At 42.8% G+C, this 16,597-nt stretch overlaps 1 protein-coding gene across 1 annotated transcript in view; it reads left to right on the forward strand.

Annotated features, from left to right (window-relative positions):
• The window catches only part of CHRNA1 (cholinergic receptor nicotinic alpha 1 subunit), a 32,893-nt gene extending 20,239 nt beyond the window's left edge, over nt 1–12,654 (forward strand). The window contains exons 6-9 of the mRNA XM_087708879.1: nt 2,344–2,581; nt 5,138–5,361; nt 6,314–6,553; nt 11,074–12,654. Of these exons, the coding sequence (XP_087565005.1) occupies nt 2,344–2,581; nt 5,138–5,361; nt 6,314–6,553; nt 11,074–11,205 (834 nt within the window). The 3' untranslated portion in view covers nt 11,206–12,654. The remainder of the gene's footprint in view (nt 1–2,343; nt 2,582–5,137; nt 5,362–6,313; nt 6,554–11,073) is intronic.
• Nucleotides 12,655–16,597: the final 3,943 nt, after the last annotated feature.

The following is a 16,597-nucleotide window of genomic DNA, read 5'->3' on the forward strand; positions in this document are numbered from 1 at the left end:
AGTGTCTGGCCCATGGTCACCCAGCTGTCTTTATAGCTAAAGTGGGACTAGAACTGGTTCACTGACAAATGTGCGCCCGACAAAACCGCAGCGACAAAACCGCGACGTCAAAAGCGCGTCCACAAAAGCGCGCCGACAAATGCACGCCGACAAAAGCGTGCCATCAACAAACAACATAGTGGGACGCGAAAACAATGTTATAACCCTAACCCTGACCCTAATCGCGCTTTTGTGGGCGCGCTTTTGATGTTGTGGTTTTGTCGCCACGGTTTTGTCGGTGCGCATTTGTCGGGCGTGTATTTGTCGGGTCACGCTAGAACTCACAATCTCCCCGTTTCTAATCTGATGCTTAACACCACTATACCAAACTGGCTCTCTCAAATAGCTAGTACCTTTAGTCGTGTTCATATTATTAAATACGAGTAAAAATTCCTTTCCTTTCCCTCCCCTCCCCTCTCCTTCCTTCCATTCCCTTCCTTTCATTTCCTTTCCTTTCCTTTCCTTTCTTTTCTTTTCCTTTCCTTTCCCCTCCCCTCTTCTCTCCTCCCTTTCCTTTCTTTAGCACTATACAGAAGTGTAATGGAAATGTAGCTTATCGGTTTGAAATTTTGAACAATATCATGGGACTTAATTGTCAGATCACTTTTCTAATGTTTTATTAATGGCTAGAAAATGCTTAAAGCAAAAGGAAGCCACCTCTCCCAGATAAATCTATATGTGCAATGAAAGGGCAATTGTGGAAAAATGCTGAGAAATACTAATTCTCTAACCTTACACATGGACAAGGTCCCTAAACTTCATTCTCCTGTAGTTTTGTGATCTGGCAGATTTTTTTTCAGATTTCAAAAAGAACCCTACAGAGACCCATGCCGTGCTATTTTTTAAAGAAATGTAAAAGTTTGACAAGGACTATTTAGTCTTCAAAAGCGTGGCACCTGATTTCTTTGAAGAAAGCTAACTTCCCTTTTCTAGGATTGCCTGGCATAAAAACCTCACTTAACTAACTTACACTTAAAAAAAAAAAAAAGCATATGCAAACCCAACCCTTCAGAAGACTTTTAAAATAAAATTTGGATTGAGTTCCATTTGGGTTTGGGGAAGAACAAGTTAAGCTTTGCATATTCTTGATTTAATTCCATCATGACTTGCTGAAACCACCAACACCAAATTCTCTCCCAGAGGAACTCATTTTAAAATCTGTTTACACCTGGCTGGCTGTTTTGAGAGTTAAGTAAGGAATGATAAATTCCATTTCTATTTGCTCCAGTTTTTAAAGTTAGGGGCCTCTGTATATGGTTAACCTATCCATTTGTATATTGTTATTTTCATCAGCCATTCAATTATGTCCGACCCTCAGCCACTTTATGGATCAGCATCTCCATGCATCTCCATGCCCTTCTGTCTCGCACTGTGTCCTTCAGATCCGCCATGGTCATCCCAGTATCCAGCCAGCATCTAGTAGAGTGGCCCCTTCTCCTTTTTCTGCAGATCATTCCCAGCATGATTGATTTGTACACAGACATAAATATAAATAGTTCCCAACTTATGACCATAATGCAGTTTCCCACCATGATCATAAATCAGTGGTAAACCAGGTCACCCATATGACTGACTTAATTTTTCAACCATTTTTGCATTGGTCATTAAGCGAACACTGTGGTTGTTAAGTAAATCAGTGGTTTGCTATGGGCCAATTTTCAAAAAAAAAACCATCATAAAAGGTTTATCATAACTTCTTACAGCTGCTAAGTGACTAGTCGTAACTTGAGGACTCCCTGTATGACAAAATGTCCTAATCCTGCCATGAAATTCTTCCAAGTGAGATTAAACCCAGGCTAAGCATTAAATATCAATTTGCAATATTTAGTATGGAATATTTAGTATGGAATAATATGGAATCACAAGACTTACTGTATTTTTCGGAGTATAAGACGCACCTTTTTCCCTCAAAAAAGAGGCTGAATATCTAGGTGCGTCTTATACACTGAATACAGCATTTTTGGCCTCCTGAAACCCCACCCCCTTTACAAAAATGGCCGTGCATAGCCTTTAGGAGCTTGCAGAGTGCTCCTGGGGGCTGGGGAGGGCAGAAATGAGCGAAAAATGAGCTGTTTTTTGCCCCCCCCCAGCTCCCAGGAGTACTCTGGAGGCCTCCGAAAGGCTATGTATGCCCTTTTTTTTGACAAAAATGGGCCGTTTTTGGGAGGTCTGCAGAGTGCACAAACTTTTTTTTTTCAATTTACCTCTTCAAAATCTTGGTGCGTCTTATACTCCGGTGTGTCTTATACTCTGAAAAATATGGTAGTTATTTCATTCATTAGAAGGAAGCATTTCCCTTTTCAGGAAAGTGCCTTTCCGGACTTGAGTAACTACATGCAGAGTGGAGAATGGACAATAAAATCTAACGGAGGTTGGAAGCACTGGGTGAACTATACTTGTTGCCCCGATACGCTGTATCTTGATATCACATATCACTTTATATTGTTGCGTTTGCCTCTCTACTTCATTGTCAACGTCATCATTCCTTGCCTTCTCTTCTCATTCTTGACTGGATTAGTATTTTACCTCCCTACAGACTCAGGTATGTGCAGTTGTGTATCAGATTGCATCTCTCCACTAGAAGCAACCCTGAGTTATTCTGCTTTCAAGGTGGGCTTTAAAAGTTTTAAAGCTAAAGAGTTTGCCTGGGTACATCAGCAAAGCCATTTTGGCATATATGTCTGTGCATGCATCTTCATTGCCTTTTGAAAACAAAAATCCACTCAGAATAATGTTGGGAAGCGTTTTGGGAATTTGCTAAGCTTAATTGCTTCGCCTTTGCAGCTAAAAGGCATATAGGATTTGGCATCCTAGGAAACATGCTGCAAAATCAGGAAGGGGCAACAGGGGAAAGAGGGAAAATGGCAGAACATAATTTTCATGCCTTATTTGTGCAGATCTGGTGGCCGGATTTTGGAGTGGCTTGCTTCTCTTAAGGATGTGGGCTTCTCAGTCAATCCTCTGCATAGATCTCAGGAATTGGTGGATGTCCTGAATTATGGGTCCCCAAATGGTATTGGTCATGTTGATTAAAGCAGGCAGCAAGAACTGATCTCTGTATCTAGGACTTAATCCCCCATTATATCAAAATCACCTAATTATGTAGTGTGTGTGTGTGTGTGTGTGTGTGTGTGTGTGTGTGTGTTTGTACATCAGATGTGGGTTTTAGCCGGTCCTATCTGGTAGGCATGTACTGGTTGAAAGAATTTAGCATGCCTTCCCGTACCGGGGCTTCCAGGGGCCCGGTACCAGAACAGTCCCTCCCCTGGCCTGCCCCTCCCCACTCGCCAGCCAGCAGAAGCCTTCTGGGAGGTTTTGGCTGGCAGACACACAGAGTGAGGGTGGGGAATCCATGCAGAGGGAGGAAATTGCATGGATTCCCCACCCCCTTCATTGGAAACTAGGCAGCTGTGAAAGACAACGCAGTGCGCCCCGCGTGGTGTGTTCAAACAGCAGAAGATGGAACAGGAAACGAGTTCCACGGGGGGGAGGTCCATGGAGGGAGGAAAAAGATGGATTCCCCCCCCCCAATTGGAAACGAGGATTCCAGCAGCTGCGTTTTGCCTTGAAATTTGCTGTCCCAGCAACTCGAAGGGGACATTTTCTCAGTGGCATCTCAAGCACTCCCACCCTTAGCTGGGAGGGAGCAAGGACAGCTGGGTGCAGTTTGGCTCCTCCTGGCTCCCATCGGACCATCGGGGGCCTCGCGCACCTGCTCGCTCGCATGGCCTGCGTGCTTCTAGCGGAAATGGGAAGTGCAGGGATCTTAATGTAGTAAGGGCAGGGGAGGCTAGAGCAGGAGGTTCTTGTGTGGCAAGAAAGAAAGTTGCCTGAGAGAGTTGCCGCTGGGAGAATGTCCCCTTCGGGTTGCCGGGACAGTAAGTTTCAAGGCAAAATGCAGCTGCTGGAATCGACAACTTAATGCGAGAAGCCTGCACTATCGGGAGCAGCAACAATAGCAGGCGCCACTGCCCCCTCATCCTCAGGAGGATCACGGCCATTTGCGCTTCTCTCAGGAGGCGACCGCCAGCAGAGCCTCCGGGTAGAAGGTGAGTGAAGGGTGCAGTGGCCATCCCTGAAGCCAGCTCTCGAGGAAGGAGCCAGAGATGAGGCCTGGGGCTCGCTTCCCTGCCTCCTTCCTCCGAGAGCTGCAAAACAGAAATTTTCGCAACTGTGTGTGTGAGAGGGAGGGGGGACAAGAGAGAGAGAGAAAGAAAGAGAAAAAGTAAGAGAGAAAGAATGGATGGATGGAAGGAAAGAAGGAAGGAAGGAAAAAGAAGGAAAGAAAGAAAAAAGAAAGAACGGGAGAGAAAGACACAAGAAAGAAAGAAGGAAAGAAGGAAAGAAGAAAAGAAAGAAGGAAGGAAGGAAGGAAGGAAGAAAGGAAGGAAGGAAGGAAGGAAGGAAGGAAGGAAGGAACAGAAAGAACTTATGATCACAATTGAGCCCAAAATTGAGCTCTAAGCAAGAGCGTTGTTAAATGAGTTTCACCACATTTTACAAGTTGGCCACTCCCACCGGTCACATGACTGCCAAGCCACACCCACAAAATAAGCCACACCTACAGAATAGGTTCTAAAAAAAATTGAAACCCACCTCTGGTGTACACATACATAAATAAGTATATGTATATGTACACACACACAAACAAATGTATGGAACGTGTGTGTGTGTGTGTGTGTGTGTGTGTGTGTGTGTGTGTTTGTGTGTGTGTGTGTGTGTGTTCCACCCCATTTTCAGATAACAAAAGGACACCAGTGCAAAGCCACCCAGAAAGCTTTCTGATTGAGTGGGAACTTGAACCTATGTTTCCCAGATCCTGGACAGCTTCCCCACTAATGACCTATGACTTCTTAGAGCATTATCCAACCATTGTGGAGGCAACATAATACTTATTTTCATTACTTTTACATTTGCAAAAATGGTTGGATGACTTTAGAATACATTATAGTAGGGTTGAATAACTCACATTGTAGTGGCTACCCAAATTTAATGCAATAATTCTTACCTGACTTCTCACGAAGCACCCATTACACTCCCTCCTTCTATTTCGTTTGTTAGTCCCTTCAATTTACTATTTCTCCCTAATTTATCACAGGGGAGAAGATGACTCTGAGCATCTCTGTCCTGCTTTCTTTGACTGTGTTTCTTCTCGTCATTGTGGAGCTGATTCCTTCAACTTCCAGTGCTGTTCCCTTGATTGGCAAATACATGTTGTTCACCATGGTGTTTGTCATAACTTCTATCATCATCACTGTCATAGTGATCAATACCCACCATCGCTCGCCCAGTACCCACACTATGCCACAATGGGTGAGGAAGGTAAGATGACCTACATTTTTCAAACTTAGGACAAGAGATTGGGATAAATAAAAGGAAGTATATCTCCATTCAGTACATAACCCAAATAATCAACCTTAGTGAGACAAATGAGGTGATGGACATCTTTAAGAAGAGATCAACAAAATAAGCTCTCAATGGATCCTAGACAAGATAGCTCTATATCATCTCTTTTTATCATAGGCAATATATACATCCTAGCTCCACTTGCCCCAGAGAAGCAGAAGCAGAAGGATGCTACTTCTTAGAAGCATCTAACTCTATAATGGTCTTGTAGCAATGGCTTGTTGTTAAGTCAGTGTTTGAACTGAAAGGTCAATGAAGAAAATTTTCAAGCAATTAAATTAAAATTAAATTTATTTTATATTTTAACTTCAAGTTATTTTGTATATAAGTCAAATAACCCCTTCTTTTTTTCTTCTTGTCTATTTCATCTTATGTTGAGTGGCTGGCTTTAGTGTTGTATTATTTTATTAATACTACTTGCATTTCTCTTTTTCCATTTTAATTAATTTTAAACATATATATACTCTGTGTGTGTGTGCGCACACACATGCACACACACACACACACATACACACAGTATATTTTTTTTAGAAAGAAGTTTACAGGGAAGACAGCTGATTTCATTTTTAGCAACTGAGAATTCATAGCCAGCCCCATTCAATATGCCAATAACTATACTAAAACCAGTATTTGCTCTGTAATTGATAAAAGTCCATGTAATTCTAACTTCCCATCCTAAGCCATAGATGAACATTTAATAATCATTAAACAAGTAAGCAATTATTCTGATATACTTCTAGTTGCTTCCTTGAATTCCATTTAGCATCCCAGTGTCAGATAGCACTGTAATCTATTTTCTTTTGAGATTAAGAGAAGTTGCATATGACAGTTTTATTTTAATTCTCTAATCAGTATCTATTTCTTCCAGATATTTATTGAAACAATTCCAAACGTGATGTTTTTCTCAACAATGAAGCGTCCATCCAAAAATAAGCAGGAGAACAGGATTTTCACGGAGGACATTGATATCTCTGAAATCTCAGGGAAACAGGGACCCACGGCTGTGAATTTCCAGACATCGCTTACTAAAAATCCAGATGTTAAAAGTGCAATTGAAGGCATCAAATATATTGCCGAGTCAATGAAATCAGATCAAGAATCCAATAATGTAAGAATTAATAATCCAATGTGAATCCTTTGAAATCATTACATGTGTGTGTGTGGGGGCATTACTGCCAGTTCAATGTGCGTGCGATTTGTGCACTCTGCACACATGCACAGTTACCTGTAAATAGTTTTGTGCATGCACAGAACATTAAAAATGTCAACAAAAAAAACCCCATACCGTGGTGACAGGGGACCTGTTTCGGGGGCGTGGCGAGCCTGCCGTCCCTACTGGTTTGGCAACTCAGTCACAATTTCCACTACCAGTTTGCCCAAACCGGTGCAAACTGGTAGCAACCCACCTCTGGTGTGTGTATCAGAGAGAAAGAGACACAGACAGACAGACCTCTCTGGAAATATTCTAAACCACAAAGTAGACAATACTGGTTTTGAGCCTTCTCATGTGAATTTCATTCCTGATGGCTGATGTAGGTAAATACAGGTAGTCCTCATCTTACGACCACAATTGAGCCTAAAAATTTCTGTTACTAAGTGAAATATTTGTTAAGTGAGTTTTGCCTCATTTTACAACTGTTCTTGCCACAGTTGTTAAGTGAATCTCTGCAGTTGTTAAGTTAGTAACACGGTTGTTAAGTGAATCGGGTTTCCCCATTGACTCTGGTTGTCAAAATATTGCAAAAGGCGATGACATGATCCTGGGACACTGTAATTGTCATAAATATGAGTCACTTGCCAAGCATTTGAATTTTGATCAGGTGACCATTAGGATGCCACAATGGTTGTATGTGTCAAAACAGGTCACAAGTCACTTTTTTCAGTGCTGTTTTCACTTTGAAAAGTCACTAAATGAAGTGTTGTAAGTCAAGGACTGCCTGTATTGATGAGTCCGTAACTGTGGCATATGGAAAATTGCAGCTTGATAAGAACTACATAGTAAAGAATATGAAGAAAATAAAGAAAAAAAATTAAAAAGATCTTTTATATTTATGAATATAAAACACCTGAATGACAGAGTTCAAATCTTGTGCAGTGACGTTGATAAGTACACATAATACAAGCAAATAGATTAAAACACACATCAGAAAGTATGAATGAAGGTCATCTAGAAAATTATGGGTGTATATCAAAGAATAAATTAATAAGCTGGTGACAGTTGCATGTTATACAATGGAAAAAGAGGTATTTTTCAATATTTGAAAAACATTGTGCAACTTTCCCAGTGAACGAAAATGAGAAGAAAAATATGACATCACGTAAGATGAATAAATGAATCGGAACAAGGTAAAAGCATAACAAAAAAAGTTTGGATTATTTACAGATCCGAGAATTTTGGTGCTTTTAAAATATCTGTTTTAAATATGTAATATAAGCATAAGTGTATTCATATATTCATCAAGGTTGTAGAAATTACTTTGGTCAGACAGTAAAGACTTATGCTACAACATGCCACAGAAATGTGTGGAGTTACACTAGATCTATATCAAGAGGAACTATTCTACATCAAGAGGAAGATTATGTATAATTTATAGAGAAAAAATAGTTGCAAATATACAGTCCAATAGAGCAAGAAAGGGTTAAGATTAAGAAACATAGAACAATTTTGATCGGAATTAAAATTGGTTTTGGAAATAGCAGGGGGGGGGGGGGAAGCTTTTAACAAATTCAACATATTATTATCCATCTTACACACATAATTAAAATATTCCTTTCAGCATTCCATCACTTCAGTTTCATTCTAAATTGTTTTTTTGAAGTGCAGGGGGAAAAGGCTAAATTAGGAGCCTCCAGCAGAGTGAATGAACTTAAAAATGAAAGAGATAAAATCATTCGGGATGAAAAGGAATTGAGAGGATGATGGAAGGAGCATACGTTGAAGGGTGGAATTGACTTCTATAAATGTTAGTGCCTAAAAAAAACGAAAGAAAGAAAAAATGAATATATCAAGAGGACAAGGAAGACCAAGAAAGTTGCAATCCTCAAAAAGCAAAGCAATGCGTATAGAGAACAGGAATACAGAACTATGCATATATTAAATGTGAATGTAATATTTAAATTCAGTTAGGAACATGTAATACTCACTGGTCCAGAAAAATCTGCTTTTACTTAGGGGAATTTATTTTTGGATAGTGCCAAATTGCATGGGTTAGCATAATTCAAAAGGAAAACAGAAAATTCTGGGAGCACAAACTTGGATTCCTGAACTAGTGAGTTTTGCACATTCCTAGAACCAGCATACGGACCAGTAGTGTGATTCAACTGGTCTAACAACCGGTTTGCTGAGGGTGCACTTTGCACGCGCACACTGGATTAAAACAAAGCTAAAACCCTTACCTTCCACCCAGCTGGGGCGCGGCAAAACAGTTAAGGTGCGGTAATCAGCTCTGCCACGCCTATCAGCTGGGCTAAAAAACAAGGAAATATAGATGAGTATAGCCCAGGGGTGGGTGGGCCAATTTGCTCAAAGCTGATCTTTGGAGCTACTGGTTTGCCTGAACCGGCCCGAACCGGTAGAATCCCACTCCTGGTACGGACATGGTGAATCATTTGCAAGAAAAGAATGGAAGTTACAGTATAGTGAATAGTGTTGACGTACACCAGAATTAATTATATGTCTTTCCTTCTATCTTTCTCTTTAATTTCCTGTGCATGTTATTTGTTTCTTTCTTCTAACACTTAGCATAATATGGCTGATCCTGAAGGGGAATTTTGGGGAGGGGATGTAGATAAGTTATGTCTATGCATATCCACAAAGTTTGGGCACAGAATCCAGCCCTTTCCTGGACAACTTGCCTGGGTGGCTTTTAGAGGGTCTCCTGGCATTATCTCATGGGTGGGCATGGGGCTTCCCATTAACTCATGAGCATCTCCCGTGGGTGCGGGTGTGGCTGAGGCTCCAGCAAGGGATTATTTGGAACTCTGAGAATCTGTCACAGGCCCGCTCTTAAAATGGCTGCAGCAAAAGGGATGGCCAGTTCTTCCCTCCAAGAAGCTATTTGATTTCCCAGGCCTATGGAGAGATGAGCATATTTCCAAACAAAGTGCTGGATTCCACCCAGGGCTGGGCTGCTATCCAGGGTTTGCCCTGGTTCAGGAGAACCCATAGCTAATGTTATGGCCAATTCGAAGAACCTCCAAATCCCACCCTTGGCTGGCCCCTCCTCTTCCACTCCGTCCCTCCCAGGAGTCGCCATGTGGCCCATTTTGGATGGGAGGTAAGTGCAGGGCCCACATGGAGGCTCAGGGAGGAGAAAAATGGGCCTCCCGGAAGTTCCCGGAAACAGGCCCATATCTGGTCTCCGGAGAGCCTCCGAACCCCCGGGGAGGCCGTTTTCACCCTCTCAGAGGCTTGAAAGCCTCCAGAGCCTGGGGAAGGTGAAAACACGCCCCCATTCAACTGTGGTGCAGGAGACCGACTAGGCCATGCCCACCCAGCAACCGGGCAAAAACCCCGTTGCTGAAATTTTTGAAGCCCACCCACCCATTTCACCCACCCATTCTTTTTATTCTTTCAGAAAAGTCTTATGAGATCTAATCTAGAATCTAGAGATACCTTAGAAATAAAAAGGGGACTTGATTGTGATGTTTTCTATGCACCATCCTATATTTCCATTTAGGTTTAAAAGACTCTAAATAAAACTTCATAATTCAGCGGGGCAAGGTGCCAGACAGGTGACAAGGTTTATTATTCCCCAAATAACCAAAAGGTTACAAACTTTGTTGCTACAAGAAACTTTTGTCTTTTCTTTCCAGCTCAGTGTCTCAGTAGCCACCTAGTCAAATGTTACTGCATAGTATTTGGCTCCCTCCTCTGGCCAAAAATGTAATAATTGTTCAATACAATAAATAGATTTGGAAGCAAATCGCACAGCTTGTTGTAAAAGCAAGTAATATGTTCTGGGATAAATAGAGCTCTTATCTGGCCCTTCCCAAATCATTTATGTTTCTATCTGTAGGATGAATTGTGTGTTTGCAATTCACTTTCCAATATCAACCAAATCTTGCTTTATTTTATTTTTGTGCTCATTGTCTCTATTTACCAAATCACCTCAACACATTTTCCTTTTATTAAACATTTTTAAGAGTGAACAAGCAAATAAAAAAGGGAAAAAATAGCTGATACATAAATATATCAGTTCCATATGGTCAAAAGAATTATGGAATCTGTACAGTTGGTACTCATTATATCTTTGTTAAGAAATTAACCATAAAACCCAAAATATTTTAAATTCATTTAACGATAATAAGGAATAAATGTATTTCTTTTGTATGGATCACTTACTTTTGTATTTAGCTCATGTTCATTTTATTCTATCATTACTTTCAATTTCTCATATTTATTTTTTGTTATTATTATTTCACTTATTAATTCAAACCCTGTTGTTTTTCTTACATTCTGAGTCACAGGCTTCCATATGTCATGGTCATTATAGATACTGACTTCCGTTGCCCATCATATCTTTGGTCAATCAAAAAATTTTGAAGAGAAAATCTGCTTACATATAGCTCCTGGCTTTATGAACATTCTGATTACTTTTTCTTACATTTCTTTTTTTTAACCATCAGGCTGCAGAAGAATGGAAGTTTGTTGCAATGGTGGTTGACCATCTTCTCCTTGGCATCTTCATGTTAGTTTGCATCATTGGAACCCTTGCAGTTTTTGCTGGCCGTCTCATTGAATTAAGCCAGCAAGGTTGAAAATAAGGACATTTGGTGGAGAACATGGCTTGCCATTGACTAAGTGAACTTCAGGAAATTTATAGAAGGAAACTTTCTTAGCCCCCTCTGTCTTGTAGCCCCCAATATCCCTGTTCAGGAGGATCTCTCAATTGTTCCAAATGTTTTCATAGATAGTTCAGGGGCTATAGCCGCAAAATAGGGTGCAAACGTCCTTCAATGAATATCCTAATATCAACAAATGGTAAGATCCAAAACCATGTCTTATTTCATGCATTTTAAGGAATATCCACATAAATGACCGTGTGTGTTTGTGAATGTTCCAGCATAACTCTGGAACGCCTCGAGCAATTTCAACCAAACTTAGTACACAAATGACTTATCCTCTGGAAACAAATACTGTGGGGGTAAGACATCCCTAACACCCTTTTTTTGGGGGGGGTGTTCTGTTATGATACAGTCTGTTGTGCCTTAAAATGGCTTCTACCATACTGCCTTAAAATAGCTTCTACTGAACACATTACCTTGGCAGCTCCACTTCTGCTGTGGAGTTGCCAAGATAATGGCTCCATAGAATTCCACAAGGGAGATCCCTCTGATAAGGAGGGTATAATTCACAATATCCTCAGTTGTTATTTCCCAATCTTTCTAAAATGCCACCAATTTTAGGGAGGTTAGAAGAACTATCAGGGCATGGAGGAAAGTGTGGCTTTCCCCTACTACTTTCAATGCCATTTCTCATCCCGTGCACTTCCCAAGCTGGTGAAAAGGAAAACATACGGAGCAGCTTGAAGCATCTTCATTTTGCAGGTCCCCTCATATCTCCAATTTGTGTGTTGATGGACACAGAAGAGGGCAAAACCCATGACAAGGTCTGTTAGCCACTCTTGAATACAAATGGAATATCCCAGTTCCACCTCTCTCCTAACCAAGAACTGCCTGAAGATGCAAATCCAAAAGGCATCCTGGGACTTCAGTAGGCCAAATTAAACATGCTGCATACAATGCTTTATCTCTGAGAGATTTAACCAGATTGAAGGTCTGCCCTTTCAAAGCTTAAGGCGCAAACCTGTGTGACTAGCAACGCCAGTTCAACTGAATCCAATAGGAGTTACTTCCTCATATAAATATAGGTTAGAAATCTTGCAGAACCGATTTCATTCATGCCAGCATGACACAAACTGTTGTTACCAAAACATTTGTGCATCTGGATTTAAATATCTAGTTAACATTTTCTAATTCTACATAAAAATATTTTACGGAATAAAAATAAAACGTTAAACTCATTTGAAAAAAAAAACACCCAATCACCCTCTCCAATCAAGTAATGGGGTCTTCGGATTATCTATTTATCTACAATCTCTCTCTTCGTGTTTAAAGTTTCTGCATAGATTGACATTGTGATTTGTAGGTTACATTGGTCTTGTATTGTTCCAATGAAACTTCAGTAATAAAGGTCAAAGTCATGATTTAAAGGTGGAAAATGTTTCACTATATGAGTGTAAATAGTTCTGCAATCTCCCATATGTGTCTTCTTTAGATACGAGTGTCTAACCAAGAAAATCCATACATTTATTCATATACACCATGTAACTATCTTAATTGCAGTTCTCTGCTTAGATGCAGGTTACCACAACCAACAATCATGGTTTTTCACTTGTGATAGTCCACACTAAAACATTTTGTGGGTATGATACAACCCAGCTGCTGAATGCCACTTTCTATCAGTCTGGAAAAGCCTGATAAGAAAAGGAGATGTAGTAGGAAAGAATCATTTCATGTATCCATATTGATCCCAAACCTTCTAATTTGAAATAGGAAGATGTATAGGATCCCATCATTTGCCCAATTAAAACACACCAAATTATACAGATTACATTAAAATGCTAAAAATGCGTTGTTGTCTCCAAAATGGCAGCCGCGGTGGCGCAGTGGTTAGAATGTAGTACTGCAGTGCAGGCTACTTCTGCTGACTGCGGTCTGCCAGCAGTTCGAGTCCCACAGGCTGAAAGTTCCCTCAACCTTCCCTCCTTCTGAGGTCGGTAAACTGAGGACCCAGATTGTTGGGGGCGGTAGGCTGACTCTGTAAACCGCTTAGAGAGGGCTGTAAAGCACTGTGAAGCGGTATCAGGGGTGGGTTCCACCACAAAACCGCGATGCCCTTATCCGCGCCGACATAAGTGCGGAGGCAAATCCGCGGCGTCCGAAGCGCTAATAAAAAAACGACCCTACCGCCGCGACAACAGCGCGGTGACAGAAGGGCGTTCTACATGCTTCGTTCTTTGCCTCCAAAGGTAGCCCTCCTCCAGCTGACAGCGGCAGCGGGCACGGGGCAAAGCGGGCTGCCCAGCAGCAGCAGCCCGCGGGAAGGGTCCAGCACAGCCGCGGGGGGCAGCAGGAAGCGGAGGAGGACGCGGCAGCGGCGGCGGCTGAGGCTCTCCCGGGCCGGCGAAGCGGGCTTGCCCGGCGGAGGCAGGCTGCCCTCTTCTTCCTCAACAACATCTCCTTGGACGGGCGGCCTCCGCCGCCGGCGCCTCCCCCGGAGGAAGAGGCAGGGCGGGCGGCGGCGGCGGCTGAGGCTCTCCCGGGGCCGGCGAAGCGGGCTTGCCCGGTGGCGGCGGCCGCCCATCCAAGGAGATGTTGTTGAGGAAGAAGAGGGCGGCCTGCCTCTGCCGGGCAAGCCCGCTTCGCCGGCCCCGGGAGAGCCTCAGCCGCTGCCGCTGCCGCGTCCTCCGCCGCCGCCAGCGTCGGCGGCCCTGCTCGGGACCCCCGCGGGCTTCCTGCTGCCCTCCGCGGCTGAGCTGGACCCTTCCCGCGGGCTGCTGCTGCTGGGCAGCCCGCTTTGCCCCGTGCCTGCTGCCGCTGTCAGCTGGAGGAGGAGGGCTACCTTTGGAGGCAAAGAACGAAGCATGTAGAACGCCCTCCTGTCGCCGCGCTGTTGTCCCCGCGGTGATGACGCGCGATGATGACGTCGCGACTTTAGTGACGCGATTTAATCTCCGCTATTTTGCGTAGCGCAGTTTTGTCGTGCCACGTCAGGGGTGGGTTTCAGGCGGTTTGCGTCGGTCCCCGCGAACCGGTTGGTCGGCGAACCCGGAAGTAAGTAACTTCCGGGAACGCCGAAGGATCCACCCGCCCGCCCGCGTTTCTTACCCGGTTTTGATGAGTTCTGCACTTCCACGCATGCGCAGAATGCATACAGCGCCTGCGCGATCCTCCAGGAGCAGCTAGAGCATCGCACAGGCAGTAGTATGCATGCGTGCACTGCACGTGTGTACGAGGATGCCGCCGCCCCCGTTCCAACCAAACCGGTTGGAACAGGGCGAGAAACCCACCCCTGAGCGGTATATAAGTCTAAGTAGCTACTTTTCAATGGAGAATATCAACTCAGGGTCATTCCCCACTGCTCAATCAAATGCTACACATGTAGCCTTGAGAAAGCAGCCAATTATTCCAGCATAGAATTTCTTGTTGCCAGTTCTGATCCCCTTTCTACTACCTCCGTTTAAAATCAGTGTATTCCTTTCACTTCCCTTCACAGGAATGGGTGATATAAATCCCGCCAAATTTGATACAAACTCAGAATGGCCTTGCATAGCATTGAAATAAGGGTAGGGTCGGGGGAGTATTTAAACATATTTAATGCTGGTATTGCTCACAACAACATAACTCTACCTCACTAATGAAGTGGAACTGGAGATAAGGATGTTGCTAGGGAGACAGTAGAAAGCAAGAGGTTGCCAGGGCATGAATTTGCCATGGTTAGTTGCAAATGAGGGAAGGCCTCTTGTTTCTTCTCAAGTATGTGTTGTCCTGTTGAAAGTCATTAAGTTTGTACAGCAGGGTTAGATACATAATATATGATCTATAAACGTCTATGGAAATTCATCAATCATCTCAGTTGTCCCATAAGTGCTTTTCCCAAAGGCAGTTGGACTTTCTTGTTTTCTTTTACCTTGAAAACATTTCCCTTCTCATCCACGAAGCTTCTTCAGTTCTAAGTTAGCTCTAAAGAAGCTTCTTGGATGAGAAGCAAAAAGGAAAAAAAAGGAACAAGCGTGTCCAGTTGCCTTTTGGAAAAGCACCTTCGGTACTATCATGGGTACAGAAACCTAAGAGGAAAGGTTTTACTTCAATGATTTTAAAGATAGGTATTAAATAATTCACGTTTTCTTCTTCCCTTTGTGCAAAAATCTATAAATTGTGACACTGGTTGCTGTTCTTTACATTGATGAAAAAAAGACAGACTGGGCAGTGGTGAAATTCAATTTTTTTTACTACCAGTTCTGTGAGTGTGGCTTGGTTGTCGTGGCAGGGGGAAGGATACTGCAAAATCCCTATTCCTTCCCCACTCTGGGGCCAGCCAGCGGTGGCATTTGCTGGTTCTCCAAACTACTCAAAATTTCTACTACCGGTTCTCTAGAACTCAGGGATTTCACCCCTGAGACTGGGGCTAATAGCTCTTTTTTTGTTGTTGCCAATTTAAGCATCTATTTCTATCTCTCTATATTTACATGTACATACAGTATTCATACTTGCATACCTACATACCTTTGATTGGTGACTGGCTGGTTTCTTTTCAGAAGTAGTTTGTCATGACTTCTTCTCAGAGGGACTGGCCCAAGGACACCCAGCTAGCTTCATGCCTAGTATGGGACTAGGGCTCACATTCTCTGGATTTTTAGCCCCATGACTTTAGCCTTTAACCTCTATGCCAAAATTCCTTAAATAAATAACCAACCAATGTTCACACAGATCATCATCAGTCTTCAATTCTCTCTCTCTGGAGTTCTATCTGGAACGTTCTGGTTGACCATCCATAGTGACTTTGGGTTCCTCCTCAGTATTAGTTGAGCTTCTCTGTTTGGGGTCCTCTGCAGCCTTGATAGGATACTTTGTCTTTCCTCATGGACCTGCACAGGACTTTATGAAGCTACTTTTGTTAGCAGTTATCTTTTCTCACCTCTTCCTGACCCAATGAGGGAAGAAGCTGCAAGTGGCTTCAGATTATATAACTATAAAATGCTCTCTGTCAGTCATATGAGCAGACAGAGATGAACTTTACTGGCCAGGAGGGCTGGCATAACCGAAGTGGTGCTAATTAAAACACTGACATGGGCATCAGATTTCAAAGGTGGTAAATACTAAAGCTGTAACCCTAGCGGAATTTTTGAGCTTTCTCATAAAGTTGCTTACACCAGGGAAGAATTCAAAGCTATGGGTACTGCCAACGTAGGTAGATGAGGTCAGAACATTGGTGAAATTCCAATTTTTTTACTACCGGTTCTGTGGGCATGGCTTGGTGGGAGTAGCATGGGAAGGATACTGCAAGATCTCCATTCCCACCCCACTCTGGGGCCAGCCAGAGGTGGTATTTGCCGGTTCTCTGAACTACTCAAAATTTCCACTATAG

Source organism: Thamnophis sirtalis, unplaced genomic scaffold (assembly GCF_051295495.1).
Source record: "Thamnophis sirtalis isolate CommonGarterSnake01/CBP01778 unplaced genomic scaffold, rThaSir2_p1.2 scaffold_1, whole genome shotgun sequence".
Classification (NCBI taxonomy): Eukaryota; Metazoa; Chordata; class Lepidosauria; order Squamata; family Natricidae; genus Thamnophis; species Thamnophis sirtalis.